Source organism: Arachis stenosperma, chromosome 5 (assembly GCF_014773155.1).
Source record: "Arachis stenosperma cultivar V10309 chromosome 5, arast.V10309.gnm1.PFL2, whole genome shotgun sequence".
NCBI classification, from domain to species: domain Eukaryota; kingdom Viridiplantae; phylum Streptophyta; class Magnoliopsida; order Fabales; family Fabaceae; genus Arachis; species Arachis stenosperma.
Window position 1 is genome coordinate 6,064,489 of NC_080381.1, and position 24,057 is coordinate 6,088,545.

The following is a 24,057-nucleotide window of genomic DNA, read 5'->3' on the forward strand; positions in this document are numbered from 1 at the left end:
ATTAATTTCTTAATTCAACAGGGCGGGTTTGCCCTGACCTCGATCCCGCCCCACATTGCTCAACCACACACCCTTGATCGAAACCCACCCCGCTCCGGGTCGAGTTTAAACCCGCCCCCGATCGGGTTGGGGTGGATCGGGTACCCGTGGGTTCGGGTGCTCCTGCCATCCCTAATCGCGGGTTGAAATTTTTATTAAAACTCTATCATATTCTACCTGCGGGTTGAGAATCTCCCAACCCTAATTCTACCCGCACCCTAAAGTTCTAAACCCTATCCTACCTTACTCGCAGAAATATCAAATTTTTTCAAAGCAAATATAAAATTCAATCATTCTAAATTTTATACATATTAAAAAATAAAAAACTAAATACAAATTAAAAATAAAAATAATAAAATCTTAAAAAATTCAACATAAAATTACAAACATACATATTATTATAAATATACAAATATTTTAAATTATTATATTAATTAACTAATTTACTGATAATTTATTTATAATAAATTATTATATGAGAAAGATTATGAATTTAATTCTTATCTTTTTTATTATATATTTAATTTTTATAAAATATGTGTTATACCGAAAAATATACTCGAATTGTTTAAATAGGTGTTGGAGATTAAAAAAAAAAATAGCGCTGATAATAAATTTGAGAGGAGAGTGGAGAAAGGAAATTTGAGAGCAGAGGGGTGACTAGAGTAGAGAAAGGAAATTAGCACCAGAAAAGGTCCCGACAAGGCTTACGTCAAAGTCGAAAACGGTGGACCTAAGTTTCAGCAACTCTGTCAAAGTCGTTGACCAACTGATCTATGTCGTGGGCCCCATACCCGCATAATCAATTTCTCTTATTTCATTTACTTTCTCTAATTTTATATCCAATTTTTATACAGTAAGAATGTCGTTCAACAGTAGTATTATGTTATCACAAGAAGACACTCAAAAAAAAGACAATTTATGTTATCACAAGTCTCTCTCCAACTCTATCTCGTTTTCATAGTTAAATTAAATCTACTTAACTTAGTTTTTATCTAGACATATTTTATATTTAACTATATTATTTTTAATAGATTAAAAATGTTCAAAATGAAAATTATATTTTAAAATAAAAGGTAATATAGTGCTAGAGCTAATTCATAAAAACTTTACATTTTATATATTCATTTATGAGCATGAAGGATGTGTTATCATAGTTTTTGGAATATTTATCAGTATGAAACACGTTTTAACTCTTAAACTAATTTTTAAAGTTGAGTTAGATTTATTAAATTTTAATATGCATTATTATTCCTACAAAATTTGTGTTCCAAATTAGTGAATTAAACATTTTTTTTGTGACTGAAATAAATTAAATAAAGAAAAACAAAACAAACAAAATAAGGAACTGCTTAAATAGAGGGACAGTTCCGTTTAAGGCTATTCTTAAACTCCTTCTAAGGTGAAAGAAGCTCCACATGCGAAAGTTGTAACTTCATCGCCATCTTTGCCATAGTATCTGCTACCGTATTTGCATCTCTCATAATCAAACGAAAGTCAACACGCAAATTCTAACGCATGATATCTCTTATTTTGAGCACCAATGGATCAATAAACCCAAAACCATATTGAGTAACAAGATTAAATGCTTTCACACAATCATTCTCACAAATAACATCTCCTTGACCCACATTCCAAACTAAGAGATATTCTCTCTAAATAGCAAACAATTCTCCTTGAAAAATACTATTACTCTCAATCATTCCCAAACACTTCATTCACCAACTCCCATTACAATCTCTAATAACACAAGCAAAACCAACACTATCACCCGAACCAAAACATTCTTATTTATTTATCTACACACCACGCCTTTTATAATGTAAATAATAAGAATAAAAACGATACTATAGGATTTTTTTTTATTAAATTTTCTAAATACATTATTTAGTAAATAATAATTTAAAGTAATTCATTTTCTAATCTAAATATTACAATTCAAAAATTTAGCTAACTGTTCTTATAGTACTAATCATTGTTCTTTTTAAGAAATATATATTTATTAGTTGTTACTCGTTTTGTTCTTGAATAAGGATAGCCTTTTTATTGAATTAAATAACTGAGAATCATATAATGAGTTGAATTAAATAATTTTGTAAAACATATTTAAACTAAGTATGTTATTTTATTGTTTTATATATGTAATTAACTAATATATATATTAAGGATACAAATTAAGATTACTTTTAGTATAAACTTTAAAATTCTTTTACATCATTAAAATATAATAAAAATATTAAGAATTTATATTTTATTTATTTTTTTAATGGATAATTTTAATATGTAATTTTAAGATATGTAATTTTAGAATACATAGTAATTAATCGGTTATTTCTTAGAGCATCTCTAATGTATAATTTTAATTTTATTTTATTTTGAACCATAAATATTTGTAGAATCATATATTATAAAACTTAATTATTTAGAATTTAATATAAAATTTATTACTCTAATACTTAGTCTCATTTTAATAATAATATTATAATATAATAATGTTACAATATTTATTTAGTGAGAATTTAAGAAATTATACAAATAGTAATATTTTACTGATTTTTCTTTAAAGTAATATCATATTTTTTTTATTGATATTAATATTATTTTAAAAATAATATTCAATATAAATTATAATTTTAAATTATTTTAATTATTATAAAAATAAAAAATATATCTAAAATTGATCCGATTCGAGTTGCGTAGAGGAGCTGGCATCATTGTCTGCGGGGAGACCATAGATAAAGAAGAAATGCAAGCAATAGTCAAAAAATTATCCAAATATATTTTCTAAAAATAGATTAGGTAAAGACAAGTAATAACTAATAAGCAGAATATGAATTGAAATTTGGTTTCCCTTGGGTCAATGTCACTGGTGCCTTCAGACTTCAAGTCTTCAACCATGCGGGAGATTAAATATGGCCGTATTTGGTTCTCACAATTGGATAAAACATTCAGAATAATATATAAAAAATAATATAAAAATTAATATTTTTATATTTTATATAATAAATTAAAATAAATTATAAAAATTTAATTTATTTTTTATTTAAAATTAAAAAAAGTATAATAATAAAAAATATAATTATAAAATATGAATAAAAAAATAAAAAAATTGTATCTTTATTAATATTTTTATATTTTTTAAAATTAATACAAAATATATTAATTTAATATTTTTAAATAAAATATTTTTATTTATATTTTATCTATCAAATATAATTTTATATTTCTATATTTTTATTTCATATCCTAATTCTGTGAACAAATGTAGTTAACTTCACGTGAAGTTGATATTTGAAGGTCGTTAGATAATTTGATTGATTTAACTAAATTTTTTTCTAACCGCTCTCAATATTAATTTTATATGAAGTCGATTTCACCTGAAATTTTTATCAAAAAAGGAAAAAAAGTTGGTTTACTGCTCAAATAAGGAGAAATATGAACTAATTTATTATGGATGAAATATGTATTAATTATTTGAGAGTTTATATGAAAGGAACAAAAAGGATTGGGGTTCACAGCAGTCGCGTGACATTAGACACTGTTCGTCGTTTAGCATCTGCCTTTTTCTTCAACCAACAAACTCTTTGACTTGCAGAGAGACACGGGAACACACACAGGTTTTCGTTTTAAAATTTCATGCTGCTTTCCTACTAACTAAGCTTTTCTTTAATTTAATCTAATTCTGCCTTAAAATAATTCGTTTTATATTTGCTTAACAAAGTTGAGAAGTAGTGTATTTACCATTTAAGTAAACAAAATTTTGAAGAAAATCTAAAACATTGAATGAATATGTGAAATAGGCTTTTATTGCAAATTGCAATTATTAGTAGCGTATTCAAGTACTGTGCCAGTTAGTTATATTTTTCAAGTTCGCCAAGGGTCCCACTCGTTTGAAAAAACATGTTTAATCAATTTGATGGTTAGTAGCACTCAATTGTGCTATTGTTATTACATGTTTAATGATTCCTTAATTATAGAATATGTACGATAAGTTTTGAAGTTCCACTTCAAGACAATTTAATTTGTCTTCATTCATGATCTAGCCTGGATGTGTAGCAACTTTTTTTTTTTAAGAAAATATATTTTAATAAAAATTTAATTTTGATACATCAAAATTTAAAATTTTTTATATAATCATTTAATTAGGTTCATTCGTTTAAATAAATTTTTAAAATATGTGTTTAAAAATTGTTATTTTTATTAATGTACCAATATATATCTAAATATATGTAAAAGTATTTTATATGGTCTTAGCATAAAAATTAAATTCATTGCAATAAAACCAAATTACATGCAAAGTTTACTTCAAACTAAGGTTGAAAATTAGATAAATGAGGTTTTATTATTTTTATTATACACCTCTTTTGTATACTTTCTTGTTAATATATAAAAAATATTTTTTTTTCTTTTCTTCTTATTAATTACTTTCAATACAAAAAATGAAAAGCATACAAAAAACAAATTGCATACACACATAGTGCACATAATATTCATTTAAGAACATCGTTTTTAGGGAGTTTATAGTTTGTTTTTAGCTATTAAAAGATATAAAAAATAATTTAAGGATATCAAAGATAACATTATTTACAAAAGCTATGAAATATTAAAAGTTTAATAATATCAAATATATTAAAGATTATTTTGTTATAAATATTGATTAATTATTGAAGATTTGAAGACCTACTAAAAGATTATAAAAAATTAAACTTAACGTATCTTCTTAATTTATTACTTTTGTCAATATCTCAATAGACATTAAATAAAACCGTTAATGCATTAAAAGATAGAATACATATATTTTAAAATTTTGTAGTGGTGTCTATTTTTTTAAATGAATTTACAGTATGAAAAGAGATTAATTAGTATGAAAAAGTTTAGGGATTAGCAACTTTATTAAATTTTGACCAGCATGTAATTAGCAAAAAAAATGAGTTATTGAATAAAATTTCACACTATTAAATTATTATTAATAATTATTTGATAATTAATTGACTATAAATCACAAAAGTTACTGGTCCTAACACTTCTCTTTTCAAATAAAAACAAAAAAATCTCTATTGTTGATATGCCACGTTTCATAGTGAAATAAAACGATATGCCACTTAAAAAAATGGTTAAATTAAAACATCATGTGTATATTAATTTAGTTTTTGAAAGAATAAATTATTAAGAAATACAACAATGACAAATTGATCATTCATTTGATTAAATATAATGTGTTATAAAAATATTTATATCGTGTTATATTATTGAGTAATAGAAAGACTAATCTAACTTATAATATAATTTTTATGGCGTGATTAGCCAAATATAATATAATTAATTTTTTATGTTATAAAATATGTTATCTAATTTTCTTAATGTATTTATTAAGAAAGCCTAATTATTGTTAGAGTATTCAAATTAAACCTAATTGATAAATATAAGAAAGGAAAGAAAATAATTATTAATAGAATAAAGGAAGTAAACAAAGTAAAAAATGCAGAAGAGAAATTATGATAAAGGCATAAATGAATGTCCAAATTTAATAGGATAAATTCAGGAAAAAGAAAAAAAAAAAGAAAGAAACAGAGTGGATTTTAGAAAGAGGCCAGCTCATGAGCTCATGTAACCGTCAACTCGGACCGTGACAAACAACTGCTCACAACAGACAACACAACAAATATATACTACTCCTACTCTTTTTTTGTTTTTTCATTTCAAACCAACGCAAGAAAATTACCCCTCTCAACTAAATATTTTTATAACAATCCCGCTAGAAAAGGGTCTAGCTAATAACAAGTGTTTTTCAACTGCATTTCATATTAATTAATTAAATTTTATTTTTAAAAATATAAGATTAATAATTATTAATTAAAAATGATTTATCTGTATTTATTCTTTTTATAAATACCAGCACCTGCATTATTATTTCAATTTCAATTAATAAATAAATAGAAGGGGGAAATAAGAAAAAAAATTGGACAAGTCCTTTCTTTTGCTCCTCCTGCTTACTTTCTTTCGTTTCCTCTCTCTTTCTCTCTCTCTCTCTTTCTCTCTCTCTCTGTGACTAGTTTGTTTGTGTGGGTTGGGGAGGGATTTTCTGGGAAAATCGGTGGGTAGAATCTTCTGCGCCGCCAAACACTCCCTTCCCTCCCCCTCAACGCTTCAACTAAACTCAACTCAAATGTCATGGGAAGAACCTCCTCACTCTGCAACCTCTTCTCTTGCTTCGCACCACCCTCCACCAACGACCACCACCAACAACCACCCGAGCTCGCATTCCAAGAAACCGAACCGCTAGACGAAACCCTAGGTCACTCATTCTGCTACGTCAGATCCTCAAATCGCTTCGTCTCTTCTCCCACTCACTCACCCTCTCATTCCGATCGCTTCCTCTCTTCCCCTTCCGCCTCCCTCCGCTTCTCCCCAACCCACACCGAACCCGTTTTCAAGTCCATTTCCGGTGCCTCCGTTAGCGCCAACAGCTCCGCTCCCAAAACCGTTCTCCAATTTGACGCTGATGCCGCAGCTGGTTTCCCTCCCAGGGGCAGTATCGTAAATGGATTCGAAGCCACGTCGTCGTTTAGCGCCCTCCCGCTTCAGCCAGCTCCCAGAGGCAATGGTGAGCCTTCTGGAAGGGCTTTCTTCCTCTCCGGTCCAATCGAGAGCGGAGCTATGTCTGGTCCACTTGACGCCGGCGCCGCCGCGGAAGGGGGAGGACCCGCCTCCGGCGCCGGTGTTCCTTTCTCGGCGCCGCTGGGCGGGTTGTACGCCAAGAAGAAGCGGAAGAAGGGGATCCCCGGGCTTAGGAAGGCGTTCCATCGGAGAAGCCTCTCGGAGATGAAGCGGCCTTGGGTGGTGCCCGTGCTGAACTTCGTCGGGAGGAAGGAAGATCCGCCGGAGACTGAAGGAGGGAGCGGGGCTGCAGCGGCGGAGGTGGGGAAGGGCGAGAGCAATGTGCAGTGGGCGCTGGGGAAGGCGGGGGAGGATCGCGTGCACGTGGTGGTGTCGGAGGAGCAGGGTTGGTTGTTCGTGGGGATCTACGACGGCTTCAACGGCCCCGACGCGCCGGAGTTCTTAATGGGTCACCTCTACCGTGCTGTTCACAGTGAGCTTCAGGGGTTGTTTTGGGAAGTCGAAGAAGAAGAAAAAGCAGTGGAAACTAACCCCTCGTGTGAACCTGCATCTGCACCTGCAGCTGAATCGTCAATGGCTGCTGAAGAAGATTTCAAGGACGATGGAGGGTCAGCAAAGAGAGTGACATTTCAGGTGGAGGGAACGGAGAGCAGGCGGCGCAGGCTGTGGGAGCTTCTTGCGGAGGATGCTGCTGAAGATGGGCTTGATCTTTCGGGTTCGGACAGGTTTGCATTTTCGGTTGATGATGCACTCAGCGTGAGCAAGGAGGGATCATCAGGTAGTAGAAGGTGGATGGTGTTGTCAAAATTGAAGCATGGATTGTCAAAGCACAAGGAGGGCCGTGGGGGGAAGTTGCTACCTTGGAACTTGGCTACGGAAGATAAGGAGAAGGTTGAGGTGGAAACCCGGGCAGAAGAGAAATCTCATGGTGGGGATGGCACTGGCAATGGCAATGGTGGTGGTAGAAGACGGAAAGTGGGTCCAGTGGATCATGATCTGGTTTTGAGGGCATTGTCTCGGGCACTTGAGATGACAGAACTTGCATATTTGGATATGACGGATAAGGTTATCGATACAAATCCGGAGCTTGCTCTAATGGGGTCTTGCCTTCTAGTTGCTTTGATGAGGGGCGAGGATGTGTATGTGATGAACGTGGGTGATAGCAGGGCCATTGTTGCTCAGTATGAGCCCATAGAAGTTGGTTGTAGCAAGGAATCCGGAAGTCATGGGGACGTTGGGTCAGGTGCAGAGAGCATTACAGAGGAGTCTTCATTAGGCCAAGGTGAACGTGCCATCAGGTCGGGGAAGGAGGGTCCTGCTCAGGAAATGAGGTTGGTGGCATTGCAATTGTCCACTGACCACAGCACGAGTGTTGAAGAGGCAAGTTGATTATTCAGCTTTTCATCTCCTTTTAGCTAATTGGATCATTTTCTTTTCAAATGATTGAGTTGTGGATGTGGTGGAAACTGGAAACTTCTCTGTTATTTCCTTTTGTTAGCTGCGTTCTTATGTTCCTATTTCCCTTTTCGGCACATGTTTAATGTCAAACAATTTTGTCTTAGAACTAGTGGAGATTTCATACTGTTGCTTTTTCTGAATTTCCCAATCTTCTTAATTGACTTGCTATTGCCTTATATAATTTCCTCAGTTTTTAAGGTGTTAAATGCTTATTGACCTTGAAGGGTCTAAATTTTGAATTTTTCATATTCTTTATTTATTTGTCTCCCTGTCCTAGTGTATTAATTTGTTTCTTTGATTACAAAAATAGTTCTTTGACATCATTGATCGTTCCCTTGTTTTGTCTATATATGCCCCATCTTTTGGATCTTTACAAGACAACTTTGGTATCATTGCTTTCTTCGTTAACTTCTGTCAAGTTTGTTTTTCTATGTGTCAGATTATGGACAAGTTTGATGAGTCACATTTATAAGTCCCACTTTTAGTAGTTGATGCTGGTATTAAGCTTGTTTTCTTTTTCTTCTGTTGTATTGCAATCTATTATATCAGTTGTCTAAAAGCTTCGCCTTATTGTTTTTGCAGGAAATCATTAGGATCAAGAATGAACATCCTGATGATAGCCACTGTATTGTAAATGATAGAGTGAAAGGCCGTCTTAAGGTCACCAGAGCATTCGGGGCAGGATTTTTGAAACAGGTGTCTTTAAAATTGCTTCATCGTAGTAATACTTCATTCTTACAATAAGCTTGTGAATAATGTTGCAGAGAAAATTAATGATAGGGTGGACTGATTAGTTAAAATGGAAATTGATACATAAATTATTAACAGAAACTATGATTTTGATAATCTGCTCTAAACTTTTATTTATATGCTGCACTTTGAGAACTTGTACATATAAAAATCTGTCATCGGCCTTCCAGATTTTAGATGTTAGTACTTCTTAGTGAGGATCAGTCCTTGGTTTTAGAGTATGCCAAACTTAAATTCTAGCCATGGAAAATAGTTTTACATATATTTTCACTTTGTTAGTGCTTATGTGCTGCTATACATGATCATGTTGAATATAATATTACTTTTTTTTTTTCACCACATCTCTGCTCTTGGCTTGGCTTTATAGACTTATTTAATAACTTTAGTAAATGGATTCTTATGCGATGGTATGATTTTACATGTTCCTGCAGCCAAAATTCAATGATGCAGTACTAGAAATGTTTCGAAATGAATATATTGGAACTGCTCCATATGTATCCTGCTGCCCTTCATTACGTCATCATAGATTATGCCCTAGAGATCAGTTCTTGATCCTCTCATCTGATGGGTTATATCAATATCTAAGCAATCAAGAAGTGGTTTCTCAAGTGGAGAGCTTCATGGAAAAGTTTCCTGATGGAGATCCTGCCCAACATTTGATTGAGGAGCTGCTTGTCCGTGCAGCCAAAAAGGCTGGTAAACAAGCCTTTTCATCTCATGAATCTTTCTTTTACTTTTTGCAGTCTTGTTGAACATGTCCAATATGTTGAATTACCAAATATGGTGAATCGATAATTTATCTGTTTACTTATTTATTTCAAAATATTTTTCCCCCAATATATGGAGCAAGAAGGTTTATAATTAAAATTTCTGATTTTCTCTTCAACTTCTTTTGCTACTGTGTCCTTTTCTTTTAGCTTACGCCGAAAAGCTTTGTGTCATTCTTTATTATGCTATCTTCGTTTCTTTAGTATACCAATTAGTTAACATACTGCCACCAAACTTGTGTTGCAGCCCGTGGTATTAAATCCACAGCTTTATCTTTTGTGCCAACAATGAAAAATTGTTTCTCCTTGCTGCATCAATAACCAAATCATAAGTTTCTGATAAAAAGCGAGCAGTTCTTGTAAGATTTAGAATATGAATACCCTTACGTTTTTTTGGATATATAAGATGCCGTTCTGGGATTCCATTTTCTAGCCTATGTATTTCAACTTGCATCCTTGTGCTGCAGCAACTGGATATACTTCTGTAGATCCATAAACTGTTACTCATTTCCCGATATATATATTCCTTCTTTTGTCACAATGCTATCACTTGGGACTATTGTGGAGTTTTGTAGCATCTATGTGCATTCTTTGAACTTGAATGGTTTGTTTGATTCTCTTATTTAGAGAAAACACTTTTTTGTTACACTTCTTTTATGCTAGTTGATCTGTTTGTATTCAAACTCTGCCTGGCAGTGAGGAAAAGGTAATAGAACAAAAGGGATTGAAATGAAAATATTATCAGTTTAATGTGGATAATATATTTTTGGTGCTTCTCCACCGCCATTAACCTGCAACTTGCGTTCAGATTTGATAATGTATCTTCCTATTTGTTACAGGAATGGATTTTCATGAGTTGCTGGATATCCCTCAAGGAGATCGGAGGAAGTACCATGATGATGTTACTGTTATGGTGATATCACTCGAAGGAAGAATCTGGAAGTCATCAGGGAAGTACCCGTGAGGCCTTGCACAAATTGCTGTTGGCTGTACATATGTGATTGGAGAGCATATCACCCAAGGGTGCGAAAGTGTCAGCAACGAAGCTTCACAACTGATCCACCTTTCGTGGGTCTTCGGTGTTCATATGGATGTTACTCCATATAGAGTTACAGACTGAGGAATTTCACTTATCAATGGCAAGAGGCTAGTCAGCACCCAAAAAGAAAGAATGGTCAAGAATTGGGAGATGCAAATGCAAATTGGTAAAAGCTCAAGAACAGGCATAGGAGATGGTTTTTTTTTTAAGTTCCTTTAGGCGGAAGAGCAAAGTATAGCCTTTTTATAAATTGTTTCTCAAATCCAATCTGTAGTTTTTCTCTTTTCCCCGTTTGTAGATGAAAAGTGATAGAAGTTTTGGATACCGTAGGCTCGTTCCATTCATTTTTTGTTTTTGTTCTTGTCCTTTTTCGTTCTCTGGCAGAGAGCCAAGAGAATGTGGGTGTACATTGGTGGGGATACAAATGTACTGATTGAACTTTTAGTAGTCCCTAGTCGGAAAGGAACTTGTGTAATTGAGGGTGTATTTCCACCTTTGCGGATTAACATTCATCTGAATTAGAGATCTCAATCAAGTCATGTACAATATAATCTGCTCCTTGTGAAAACTAAACGTGGTATCAGATTTAAACATCGATATGATATATCCACATATGATTCCTCGTCATTTGTCTATCAAAGTTTGTGGATAATGAAGGCATTTTGATTCAGACTTCAGAAAAGTCTTCAGATAATATTATATCTATCTATTCTTATTATATAAAAGTTGTTGGTTAAGTTTTTTTACAGTGTTTAAGCTATATTTCTCTTTTTAGTGATGTCATGTCAACAATTTTTACATAATTGATAATATTCTACTACTCTTTCAAATAAGTTTAATTTTACCACTTTTTTTTATTAAATATATCTAAATATATCATGATTATAAAATTAATTCATCATACTAGTACAATGATGTGACTACATTTTCCATTATTGGTACCGTAGTTGATTAATACTAACTACTTTGTAATAAGCTGGTAATTACGACGAATTCCAAGTAATAAAGGTATCCCTAATGAAACCGATACATAACATGTCTGATAAAACAGCTCACTGCCTCCAATCAATCCACCATCTTCTTCTTGTTTAAGTTGAATGTTCAAACTTCAAAGCATATTCCATATATCTATATATCTATCTATCTGTTGCATAGTAGTAGTGGCAGTAGTATAATTGAGATAGTGGTTAAGGTGGTGGTGGCTTGGTTGGTGGGGAAGAATAAATGCCCGGGCAAGAGAAACTGGTCTCTACTCAAAACAACTCAGGAACAGGACAACTTAGAGGTGCTGGTGGTAGTAACTGAGAAGTGAGAACTCAAGCTCAAACACATATATGGGACAGAACACATAATAATAATAATAGTTGAGGTTTCCACTTTCCATTATAGAAACTAGAAAGGGCATCATTTGCATATGAATAAGGGTGAGTGAGTGCCACTCTAATGCACATAGTTGAGTCTTCACCCTTCAGTTGGTGGCAAGAAGAAGGTTCTCTCAATTTATATTTCACAACACAATCCAACAGTATTTATTACTACTAAAAGAAACAAGAGAAGAGTGAAAACCCCTTATTTATTAATTCCCTCTCACCTGCTTCCCTTTCCAGCAAAGCTACAGCCACCATCCTCCATTTACTCCCTCTCCCATTCCTCCTTGCCTTCCATTTCCTCTCTCTCTACTTCAAGCTCACATTTTTATCCCACCATTTCCACCCCACAAACATCAAATCATACAAATTGAACAAGGGATTAAAAGGGTTACTTTATTAGTCTACAGAACTTTCCAAGAAATCTTTTTTATTTTCTTATTTTTTTTCTCTTTCTTCTCCAAGCTCGGTCCCCTTAATTGAGGATGCTCCCGGTTGGTGATGATGATGCCGATGTTCATGTTCTTCGTTTCTCATTGGTTCAACAGTTGCAAAGACTCAAACTTTGCAGCTGAGAGGAAACAACAACCTCAACCTCCACCGCAATTTGGTTCCAACAGTGATAATAATGCCTAACGGGTAATAACATTCCCACCGACGACGCCTCTGTTTCGAGAGCATCAGAAAACACCGCCAAATTCACTTCTGTCATGCTCTGTTATGCTCCATTCGCTGCTTGGTTTCTTGTGTAACGGTATCACCAGCTACTGAGAGAGATTCTGCAACAATTCAAGGGCAACATCCCAGAGGACCCTTTCAACAGCTTGAGTTCATGGGTCTCCACCCCCTGCCAAGGATTACAGAGGTGTTTTCTGCAACGATGAAGGTTCTGTGGAAAGGATCATTCTTTGGAACACTATCTTGGCTGGGGTGTTGTCTCCAGCATGGTCTGGTTTGAAGAGGTTGACGACATCATTGTTTGGGAACCGCTTCAATGGAAGATCAATTTCAGCTCTAAGATGTGACTTGTGAGGGAGAGGGAAAAAAATTGGGTAAGATCCATCTATACAGATGGTAAGCCTTAACCGAGTGTGTATAACAGGAAAGCCCGAAGGCTGTTCCCGTCCCTGTCAGGGGAGATGCCAACCATCTCTCCTTTTCACGAACACAATGAATCTTCGTATGATCTACTTTATAAATGTGAAATGCTTTAATCTTTTACCCGATGTAGGACTAAAAGACGGCAAAAGAGTCGCTTAAAGTTTCCACTTCTTACCTATTAATTGCTTGGACACTTCCACTCTAACTTCCAATTTGCAGAAAAGGAACCGGTTATGCATGGTGATCAACATTTTAATTTTGAATTTTGAATTTGATGTTTTTTTAGTGTGCCATGAAAGTACAAATAACTATGCTAAGAAAATGTCAGCAATCTTTCTTTTTATTTATTATTTTTCTTGGTTATGTGTAACTTCATCCGCTTCTAAAATTATGAAAAATCTCATAATCTTACATTATTTAACAAATGCATTTACCATTAAGAAAACAAATACAACTATAAATTAGTTATACATAATTATACAGGATGCACCAAATGTTATTGATTTAATACACAGTAAACTTTTCATTCTTTCTTAACCAATGGGAGTCCAGAACCATCACAAATAAAGGACCTTTGCTTTGGTTTCGATTCAGAATTTTATGATCATTTTGGCGATGGATCTAGTAAACTTTTAATCTGACTTCGTACTCTCTCTCTGATGGAAGGGTAAGGCAACTTCTCTATCACCTCCCCTCCAAAGGCAAATATTAGAACTCTTCTAGCTGACTTTGGGTCGATGCCACGTGCTCGGAAATACAGGAGTTGGCTTTCTTCTAGATCACTTATCGCAGCTCCATGGGAGCACTTGACATCATCAGCCACAATTTGGAGATTTGGTTTTACATTTATGCTAGCGCGAGGCTCGAGGAGAAGGCTTCTTGTTAACTGTCCAGCATCTGTCTGCTGAGCATACCTACAATAGAACAGTATACCGTTGACACAGAGTGACTCATCTGATGAAGTACAAGACATTTGTAAAACAAATGCATCTATATTAGCTAAATTAATAATATAAGAAATGGCTTAATCTCATTAGACCGTACTGATGAAACACTCCACAATCCACAATTCCACTTTAGGGAAAAGAAAACTCATTAACATATTAGCATAAGACTGGGAATCAAAGATTGAATATTTATTGGTCAAGAGAATTACCTGTTAACCTTGATATTGCCATCAAAAACAGCTTGTCCCTTTGAATGTGCCACAATGCATTTATGAAGTTGACGGGAATAGCCCCGGGGGTGGTCCAAGACCAGACTACTATGCAGATCCTGTGTCTGATCACCAACAGACAAGTGCAAGGTTGATAACTCAGTCACCGTGTCTGGGCCAAGCTGTTGTATATGAAGATTGTGCCTCCCCAATTTTCCTCCCGTGCTTATCTCTGTAAGCTCATATGTACTAGATGATTCCTGCAAACAAGCAACAAAAAATCACAAACTGCTCATCACATTTCTTCAATGTACCACTGTTATAACCTCTCAGGAGAAAAGAGCATTCTTTGGAGTTGTTAGATTTTAAAGGCAACAGAAATACTTTATAGGTAGCGCTTAAATATCATGATCTTCACTAATATTTGTGACTGAAAGCAAGGTTTCAACTACAAGAAATGCTCTTTTTGAACAGCAGGTCCTTTAAAATCGCGTCAATGCCCAGCATCCTAACTCTCTGCTTCCTAAACAAGTTCAACAGACACGTCAATTTTTGGGTTGCGAAGAAAACCCAGCTCATTTATGAGGCAGGCATCACATTAATTGGATTCAATCAAATCTAAACACCAATAAGTTCTTCCTCAATTCCTCACTGCATATCTGGCTTAAACAAGTTACTACCTATAGCTATACATGTATATCATGATGCTAGCAAAGTTGAACAACCCACATCAGGTTCCACATACTATGTACTGGTAAGTAGAATGGCGTGACCTATTCGAGAAACAGCACAAAGCCACACTTGCCACTACCATTTTCTATTTAATCTATCTATTGTCCTGTGATTTCGGTGATTAAAAGTCATAAGGCAGTTCCTTTTTGGTCAAGAAAAGAAAGGCTACTATTTGGTACAAGTGACATGGTTCTACAAGAAGGAATTTTCCCAAATAATCAATGAATTAATGGTACATATTCCAATAGAAGCTATGCTATAGAATCAATCAACACAATGATAAGAGCGAGGTTGTTGACCTGGCGAATAGAGGTCCACTTGATATGTGCAGAACTCGATGATTGGTTTTGAATATAAGAATGAGTAAGCTTAGCACCTTCTCCGACCACCGCCTCCAAAGCGGAGTTTGTCCAATAACAGTCATTCCCTTCTTCCGCAGCCGAAAACTCCTCGATGATACCCACTTCGGCGCCCTTTTCCACCACCACCACCACTCTCGGATTCGACATTCGCATCGTCTTCGAGCCCTCCGCACCTCCCTCGACGGCCAAGTACCTCAAATAGATGGGAGTATCCACGCGGCACCCTTCCGGCACGTACACCACCGTGGCGTCGGGAGCACCGACACCGTTGATTGACCAGAATAGATCGCCGGCGTCGAAAGCGCACATGAGCTCCGTTACGCGGTCAATTATGGGGGTGGATGCGAGAGCGGACAGAGTGCCTACGTAGACGCCTTGTGGAAGCTGGGAGGAGTTGGAGAGGGGCGTGACGGGGTGGCCGTCAGCGATGTTGAGTGAGAGGAAGGAGGTGGAGTCGGCGGCGGTGGGGAGAGTGGTGGTGGGAGGGTGTTGAGAAACGGGGAGGATGTTGGAGTAGCGGAGGAAGGAGAGATCGGTGAACCTGAAAGGCTCGTCTCTGCGGGAAGGCCATGGTGTTGAGAGGAGTGATTCGGAGGAAGCTTCTCGAAGCTTCTGGAGAGGGGCTGTTGAGGAAGGTAGAGAGTCTTCGAGGGTTTCTGCGAGTTCTAAAACGAAGGGATCTGAGGTTACGATGGCTTTTGATTGGAGTGAGAATCTGTTGGGTTTGGTTCTCACGAATTTGTGAGAATTGAAGGAAGGATTCAAAGGTGTTGGGGTGAAGGCTACAGTACTCATTATCTCTTTCTGCTTCCTTCAATCTCTTCACTCCTTTCTTCTCTCTCTGTGAGTGCCTGAGAGACACAACTGAGCGAGTTCAGTATTTTTGGCAATTGGGCTTTTCTTGGGCCTAACACAACTTGGGCTTTTCACACATCCCGACAAGATGTCTGCGCGCCAACTACGTCCTACGTTTCAACTTTCAACCACCTGCGTGCTGACGTCCCATGAATCTATGTCGGAATCATGTCCCCTCACTCCATATTCCATTCTCTGATCTTGCCACATTCAAATGTGTTTCACGCTCATATGCATCAACATCTCATCTACCCTTCAATTGCTTCATACTTCCTACCTACCGTATTAGTATTGGAAAGTTATCAGGTGTACCTAAGAACATCGGTGTTCCAGTTGTTTTAACCGTTGATTTTAATTAATATATATATATATTTTTTATAATTTAGATCAACGGTTAAAATAACTGGAACACCGATGTTCTCGGTACACCTAATAACCTTCTATTAGTATTTTCGTTTGTCATGCCACTATTTCACATACCATATCAGCACTTAATAACATAAACTAATAATAAAAACTAAAATAATTAATTTTTAAATTTTATTTTACTGCCATTAAAATAAATAAGATATTCAGGTCCAGTTTGGATAAATAACTTAATTAAGTTTTTTAAAAAAATAGTTTAAACAATAAATATTTATATTAAAAGTAATTTATAAATAAATTATTTTGTATTTGATTTTTTAGTTCTAAAAGTACTTATTTTAAGAAAAAAGTGATAAAAAGCTTTTTATTATGGGAGAAGTCATTTTTTTAAACTTCTCCTTAAGCATTAAAATAGTTTTTTAGAAAGTTGCAATTTTATTTTAAAAATTGTATCATACATTAATATTACACCTTTTCATAAGTTAAAAGTTAAAAAAAGTCACTTATAAACCTATCCAAACCAACCATAAATATGTTTACTATTTGTTTTTTACTGAAAATTTACTTGGTAAGTATGGTAAGCATTATTATTTGAATTTGGCCCTCTATTCTTTTCCGGTATTTTAAAGTAACATTTTTTAAGTTGAACAGATGCAATATTTAGAAAGAAAAAGCACAAGAAGTGATTAATATATTTCTTAACATTATCCATGTACTAATAAAAGATTCAGCAGCTACTGCGATACCTGCTTCTTTCGCAGAAACTTTTTGTTGGGAAATTACTCGAAATGTTGAGGAATTTCTCAAAATGCTGTCAAGATATTAATATCTTTCATTTCATATTCTGTAAAGAGAAGAGCTCCATTCATTATCTTAACCGATACATCGATCCAATAGGATAAGTTATTATCTTACTAGGTTGTTAGGTGGATTGATTTCTTTGTTTGCTTGCTACACTTGAATGTTGAGCTCTCTTATTTTTAATATATATATATATTGTTAAAAAACGATAGAAGAGATAAAAAAAACATATATAAAAGTTATTTATAAGTGATAAATAAATCATATCAGAAAATAATCAAAATAATAATGCTTCTAATATATAAATATAATAGAAACTAAAAATTTTTGCAAGCCTTCTTATAATTAACCACCTACTTGTAATTGTTGTGGCCTTTCATGTCTCTATTGGGCAAACAGTTTTTCTAAAAGCACTAAAGCCAATCGCATCATAATGCAGCCAAATTATGTATACATGCACCTCATTATTCCTCCCATAGTTCCATATCTTCCATCTTCCATTGATAGGGTTGATCATTCTCCCCTAAGGTATGGTGTCAACATGATTAAAGAGAAGACTTCAATCTATGCGTATTCTCCGCCGCATACTTGTTACTTTACTAGTTGAGCCATTTTATCTTCGATATGCATTTTATTATAAATATGAACTTAATTTTGAAGCATTACAATTTTAGCTAGCTTTCCATCTTATATAACTGTACTTGGTTATCACTAACATCAATTATCGATCTAAAATCTAATCCCCACTTAGCACAAGTTAAGTGACCAAATTGGAAGTTGACTTTTTTTTTTTTAATAACCTCTGAATGGTACTACTGTATAATGCACTTGAGTGTAGTATGAGAATGTTGAAGAATGGTTGTGCATTGCTGTGAACTTGCACCGAGAGTCAAGAGACAAAGAAACCGAAAGGAGCAGACAAACAACAACATCGGATAAGCTAATAAGGTTCATTGTCTTCATGTTTTTGTCCACTTCATTCCCCAATGGAACTGTACACATGGAAATCTTTTATTTTCTTCATTTTCCACCTCACAACCCAACAACCCAAATTCACCCTTGTCATGTGCATACCAAATAAGAAATAAAGAAAATATGTACATAAAATGCCATCCCTTTATTTTTTGGTTTTTCACGGACATCCCAATCTAACCGGCCAAAGATGAATCCGTTGCAAATTATAGCTCTATTTAAAAGCTTATCGTTGACCAATGAGTTATTATATGTGGTGAAATTCAAACTCTAACACTTATTTAAACGAATTAGTGAATTAATGCCAGACCAACCCAAATTAGTTTAGTGTTCCTTTATTGTAAAGGAGAATTTCCATTCCCACCTAGTGACTATGAATCCGAAAAATGAAGTCAATGAAATCTCTACAATGTTCATACGTAATCAATCAAAAGTTTAAATTTCTGTAATAAACACAAAAACAGATCATCTCAACTACTGCTAAGTTCTTTATTTCTTTAGCCATCTATTTGACACTATAGATATCTATATCTTTTCATTCCCTCTAAATGTTCTTAAACTACTCTTAATTCATTGGTTCGATAATATTCTACCCACATAATAATCTTTGCAGATTTATTAATATATGATATCATCTATAGAAAAGTAAAAAGATAAGGATAAGAATATAAGAGAGGATTAAGGTTGGAATAAATGGAGTGTGACACAAGGCAGAAAAAAATTGCTGATAAAGTTGTACATGTGTGTATAACTGTATATATATATAAGCCACTTGTTTTTAAATAGACCAAACTAGCAATACCGTTTCCTATGCACAATGTGAACCCAAAATTCCGTTGGATTAATTAAAATGTAAAAAGAAAGAAAGGGAGAATAAGAATCACATCAAAACTCAAAATAGAAAAACAAAGGCTCACAGCATTGGCAAGAGGAACACACTTAATTATTTTACTCCTTTTGCCTTTTTTTCACATCTTAAAAAGGAATAGTCCCACTTGATTACTGCTTTGTCTAATATAACTTGTTAGCCACATCAGCATAGAAAATAGACCAATGTATAAAATATAAATGAAACCAAGAAGTTTTTAAATGGTCCAATAATGAGAAAATTAACTTTTATTCTGCCCCTGGATGGCTGGGTCGCTCTGCTTTTCTTTGTTTTTTTTTTTCCATGTCACAATGTTGAAAAAGCAAAAGCTTTTGTTCTTGTGTCTTTGATTTCTTCACTAATAAATGTAAAGAGCAAAATGCTTAACCTACAATTTTGTAATGTGATTGTATATAGTTTAGTTTTTTTCTTTTCTTTGTTTCTAAAAAGAAAGCAGATATTACAAATATTAACCATGGACCATTATTCATGCAAGATTAATATAGAAAGAGCCCAAAAGAAAACTAAAAGGTCTTGCATAGTTAAGAAAGAAAAATGTCACAAATATTCTCATTCTCAATCCCAAACTTGTAGCTCTGCATTTTTCCTCCATTCAACCTCAAATGTTATAAAATCCAATGCAAATACCCATGATAGTATGATATCTTTTACAAAAATTTCACAAGGAGTAGGGTCAGATTTTATTTATTTTTATTTTAGTATTTTTTTTTAATTAAAAAAAAAGTTGATTGTGGAGTGGTAAGAATATGGCAGAAAGGACAAAGTTGAAAGCATAATAAAACTGACGTCAAAGCAAGCTTTAATTTTTAACTTTTCTTTGTGCTTTCTTGGTCATACACTCATATCTACGCAAGACAATTCCACTAATTACCGCGTATTTTGCTTCAGCATCCACTCCATAGTCCCTACTAGTTGGTCCCAGCAATGGCAGTTTAAAAAATGGAGCCAGATTGCTTTTAACAATCTACATGTGAATTTTGAAGTGAGAATATAAAAGAGACTCTCTGAAAGTTTTTTAGGAGACTTGGACCCTCACCCTCTTTGATGACACAATCACATGAATTAAAGTGTTCAATCCGACACAATATGATGTGGATTTAACTTGATGTTCAGGGTCTTGGTCGCATCATCCATCCATTTAGGTACCCTATTCCTGTTTTTTTACATGTTCACACAAAATTGAAAATTCTTTGCTTTCTCAGCAAAATTAAGTGATATGATATGTCATATGTGTTCAACCAAAATTGTCCTGCAAAGTTTGTGCTGAGATTTGGGAATTGAAATGTAGTCAACAGTCACCAATAATTTGAACCGCCAAAAATAAACTAAGAAAACATGTTATGAGTTTATATTAAATGTGAGAAACTATATGAATATATGGACTTATATATATATGAACAGAACTAGAAAACTAAAACTTTATAGGTGTGAACGGGGCTGATGAAGTGGTTGGTGGGGCCATTTGCTTTGGAATTTTGGGTGCACTTGAGACAAGCAATCTCAATTCTCAAACTTTCGGTGTGTTGTGTGCAATAATCTTTAACTGTTAATTCCTTCTCCCAACTGTTATATATAGCACACCATCTCTGGCTTCTTTTACTCTACTCTACTCTACTCTCTACTCTCCACTCTCCACTCTCCACTCTCTTCCTTATTTCTATCAATTTTTTTCTGTTTCCAACTCAATTTCACATTCTCCATACAAAGTAACTACATTACTATTTAATTTGGTTCATCTTAACTTCTGGGGCTTTCAAAAGCTTCCAACTTTTTTGGAAAATCTTTCCTACTCAAATTTTGGACTAGTGCCCATTTTTCTTTTGTGAAAGTTGGTATTTGGGTTACACTGATTTGAACATCTGGTTACTTACACCTCAGTTTGGTTCATTTTTTCTTAACGGGGATTAATATCAAAGGGGTGTTGGTGGGGGAAGGGTGTGATAGCTTCATAAGAGACCTCAAATTTCTTTTTAAGACCATGATTCTGGCACACAACGGGTGCCTTCTGTTGAATTCTCGCCTTATTCTTCACAAAGAATATATCATAGACAAAAGTTTCTACTTTTGGATCTTTCAGATTTTTAATAGCTATAGTCTTGGTACCTAACAGGAAAATTCTATATCCTTCACCAACATTCTTGAAAATACTATCTTTTTTGTTGTGTTAAATTGAGACCGGAAGAGACTAGAAAACTGCATATACCTTTGGTTCCTTGTTTCTCAATTATACACTTTCCATTCTGTAAGTGAGAATGGGAGGGGCATCACTGCCTCCGGGTTTTCGTTTCCACCCTACTGATGAAGAACTGATAGGATACTACCTGAAAAGAAAAGTTGAGGAGCTTGAAATTGAACTTGAAGTTATCCCTGTGATTGATTTGTACAAGTTTGATCCTTGGGAGTTGCCGGGTAATCTTAAATTTCACATCTTAATCATTTACTTAAACACAAGAAAGATTTTCATCTATGCTAGTGTGAACATACACTTTATGGATGCTATAAAAATACTAGAAAGCAGTGTTTTGTATGTTTACTTTACTTCAGTGGTTAATAATTATTGCTGAAGCACTAACTTTTCAGCTTTACTTTAGTGTTAAAAATCAATGGAATCAAAAGAAAAAACAATGATTTCGTTTCTAAGAGGCCTAATTTGAATTGCAGAGAAGTCATTCTTACCAAAAAGAGACTTGGAATGGTTCTTCTTTTGTCCAAGGGATCGAAAGTATCCGAATGGATCAAGAACAAACAGAGCTACCAAAGCAGGATACTGGAAAGCCACTGGAAAAGACAAAAAGGTTGTGTGCCAATCTAGTCCATCAACATCAATCATGAAAGCCACCGGATATCGCAAGACCCTTGTTTTCTATCGCGGAAGAGCCCCTTTAGGCGACCGAACGGATTGGGTTATGCACGAATATCGCCTCTGTGATGATCTTGGCCAAGACTCACCAAGTTTTCAGGTAAATATTTGGTTCTAGTCTTTCATATGTTAATGCTTTGCTTTGGATTGGATTGGCCTTAAAGATTTAGTTCCTTTTGTAGGGAGCTTATGCTTTGTGCCGGGTTATTAAGAAGAATGACAAGGCCAGTGATTACAAGGGTAAAAGAGGTGTCAGCAGTTCCAAGAATGAGAATGAGAATGAGAATGAGAGCTCAATGAGATTGTCATCCTCTAAGGAGCACTTGAGCATCTCTGCTGATATTTCTTCTCAAGCAAGTCAGCTATGCAGCGAGAGTCGTTATTCGAGCCCTATAGCTTCTCCTTGTGCATACAATGTGGCTGCAACGGCCGTGTTTGAGCCACCTTCTGTGGACACTAATCCTTCAACCTTCTTGGTCTCCCCTGATATGATTCTTGATTCTTCAAAGGTAGTGTGTTTTGTAGCAAAAGAAGGAACACTTGATTGAGTAGCTATGTGTTAGGGGATAAGTTTATGACATTTTTGCTCAAATTGCAGGACTTTGCTCAAACACAAGATGTTATTTCAGGATTCTTTCCGCATCATGGTTTGCCAAGTACAATGACACCATGGCAATCATTGGAACATACAGAAATTTCATCCAGTTCATCCTACTCAAATTTCAATGGGGAGATAGAATTCTCTGATGAACTAGGCCTAATTGGCCGAATGTCGCGTTACTCAGGACAAGTAGACATGTTAGACTTCTATGGAAATGAGGAAGTGCTGTATGAATATGAAGGATATGACCAGATCAATTCAATCAGAGATCCAAGACAATTCTGAAGTGAAAAGGAAAATTTCTCCTTTTCTTGCAATGCTAAGCATATATGGGAATGGAAAGTAAGGGAGATCTTGATGATGGAGGGATCTCTGAGGCAACGCCTTTTAATGTGTGTCTTGGAGTGAAAAATAATGAGTACAAGCTCCTTCTTCTGCACAAATGCTCTTAGCTATGTTTATCATTTTATGCAGTTGTGTAAGATGCTCGGGTGACATCACATTTTTTAAATTGCACTCGGTGTTTGGTCTTAAATTCATTCACCTTATGTAATGAAGGAGAATTTCTTATGTTTCTTATTATTCACCTTTCTTTACATACTAACTTAGTAACTTACATGAATTGAAATGCATGCTTAAGCATTTGCTTTTCCTCCAATGTTTGCCGAATTTGTTAAACACAGCAAATAACTATGGGATATGAGGCATGAATCATTCTTTTTATATTAAATCTTCATTAAGGTAAGTTAGAGTTGAACTGTATTCTCCACCCTATTCCAAAAGCAAAGAAATCAAAATGTTTGGCTTTGAAAAGTTCCAAATTATATGCAGACAAACTAAAATAGCTAGATTGAGCATATGAACAAAATCAAACTCCTGTTTCTCCTTTATGTCACAAGAGCCGTCATGTATGCTTATCACTGAATAGTTTTTATTTGAAAATAAAGCTTGGGGATGAGTTTTACTTTTAGAGTTGACAAGACATTCCAATCTTTAGTTGCTTTGAGAAGCATCCAACAAGCTTTCTAGGGGCCAACTCTTTTAACTCTTAGTGGGAAATGATCATTAAAATCTTGTTGAGTTTTCCAACAAATTTTTGTTATAAATAAATCAAATTCATCCATAAAAAGTTTCACCTTATCATTTATGAAGAGAAAAGGCAGTGCTATAGTGCAAGCAAACAAAAAACAAAAGATTGAATATCATTACTAAGATTTGACAAATCAGTTTAAGATGAGAAATTCTGTGATATTACTTTATCTTTAGATCAGTGCAGTCTCCTGTGGTGCTATCATTGTTTTCACTTTGGGTGCTATCTTAGTTT

At 34.6% G+C, this 24,057-nt stretch overlaps 3 protein-coding genes and 1 non-coding gene across 4 annotated transcripts; 2 read left to right on the plus strand and 2 right to left on the minus strand.

Moving 5' to 3' along the window:
* The first annotated feature begins 6,011 nt into the window (after positions 1–6,011).
* Positions 6,012–11,341, plus strand: LOC130982058 (protein phosphatase 2C 29). The gene is made up of 4 exons (XM_057905904.1): positions 6,012–8,037; positions 8,698–8,811; positions 9,297–9,561; positions 10,472–11,341. The coding sequence occupies exons 1-4, from the start codon at positions 6,211–6,213 to the stop codon at positions 10,594–10,596; spliced, it is 2,331 nt and encodes a 776-aa protein (XP_057761887.1). The 5' UTR covers positions 6,012–6,210; the 3' UTR covers positions 10,597–11,341.
* A 1,738-nt stretch (positions 11,342–13,079) lies between these two features.
* On the minus strand, positions 13,080–13,207 carry LOC130984531 (U6atac minor spliceosomal RNA). The gene has a single exon (XR_009088464.1). It is a non-coding gene; the product is annotated as a U6atac minor spliceosomal RNA (small nuclear RNA).
* Positions 13,208–13,547: 340 nt separating this feature from the next.
* Positions 13,548–16,250, minus strand: LOC130981875 (protein ABCI7, chloroplastic). Its single transcript, XM_057905617.1, has 3 exons — positions 15,327–16,250; positions 14,296–14,555; positions 13,548–14,053 (listed from the first exon to the last, which is right to left on the minus strand). Exons 1-3 carry the CDS (start codon positions 16,182–16,184, stop codon positions 13,744–13,746), a joined length of 1,428 nt encoding a protein of 475 aa, XP_057761600.1. The 5' UTR covers positions 16,185–16,250; the 3' UTR covers positions 13,548–13,743.
* Positions 16,251–20,923: 4,673 nt separating this feature from the next.
* On the plus strand, positions 20,924–23,513 carry LOC130981876 (NAC domain-containing protein 71-like). The gene is made up of 4 exons (XM_057905618.1): positions 20,924–21,681; positions 21,934–22,232; positions 22,315–22,641; positions 22,731–23,513. The coding sequence occupies exons 1-4, from the start codon at positions 21,525–21,527 to the stop codon at positions 23,016–23,018; spliced, it is 1,071 nt and encodes a 356-aa protein (XP_057761601.1). The 5' UTR covers positions 20,924–21,524; the 3' UTR covers positions 23,019–23,513.
* Positions 23,514–24,057: the final 544 nt, after the last annotated feature.

Excerpts from the sequence above, each read along its gene's own strand:
- LOC130982058 (XM_057905904.1), top strand. The coding sequence starts at position 6,211 with ATGGGAAGAACCTCCTCACTCTGCAACCTCTTCTCTTGCTTCGCACCA. Across the intron at positions 8,038-8,697 it reads ACAGCACGAGTGTTGAAGAG|GAAATCATTAGGATCAAGAA; the intron begins GCAAGTTGATTA and ends TTGTTTTTGCAG. Across the intron at positions 9,562-10,471 it reads CCGTGCAGCCAAAAAGGCTG|GAATGGATTTTCATGAGTTG; the intron begins GTAAACAAGCCT and ends TATTTGTTACAG.
- LOC130981875 (XM_057905617.1), bottom strand. The coding sequence starts at position 16,184 with ATGAGTACTGTAGCCTTCACCCCAACACCTTTGAATCCTTCCTTCAAT. Across the intron at positions 14,556-15,326 it reads AGTGGACCTCTATTCGCCAG|GAATCATCTAGTACATATGA; the intron begins GTCAACAACCTC and ends GCTTGTTTGCAG. Across the intron at positions 14,054-14,295 it reads GGCAATATCAAGGTTAACAG|GTATGCTCAGCAGACAGATG; the intron begins GTAATTCTCTTG and ends GTTCTATTGTAG.
- LOC130981876 (XM_057905618.1), top strand. The coding sequence starts at position 21,525 with ATGGGAGGGGCATCACTGCCTCCGGGTTTTCGTTTCCACCCTACTGAT. Across the intron at positions 21,682-21,933 it reads TGATCCTTGGGAGTTGCCGG|AGAAGTCATTCTTACCAAAA; the intron begins GTAATCTTAAAT and ends TTTGAATTGCAG. Across the intron at positions 22,642-22,730 it reads TGATTCTTGATTCTTCAAAG|GACTTTGCTCAAACACAAGA; the intron begins GTAGTGTGTTTT and ends CTCAAATTGCAG.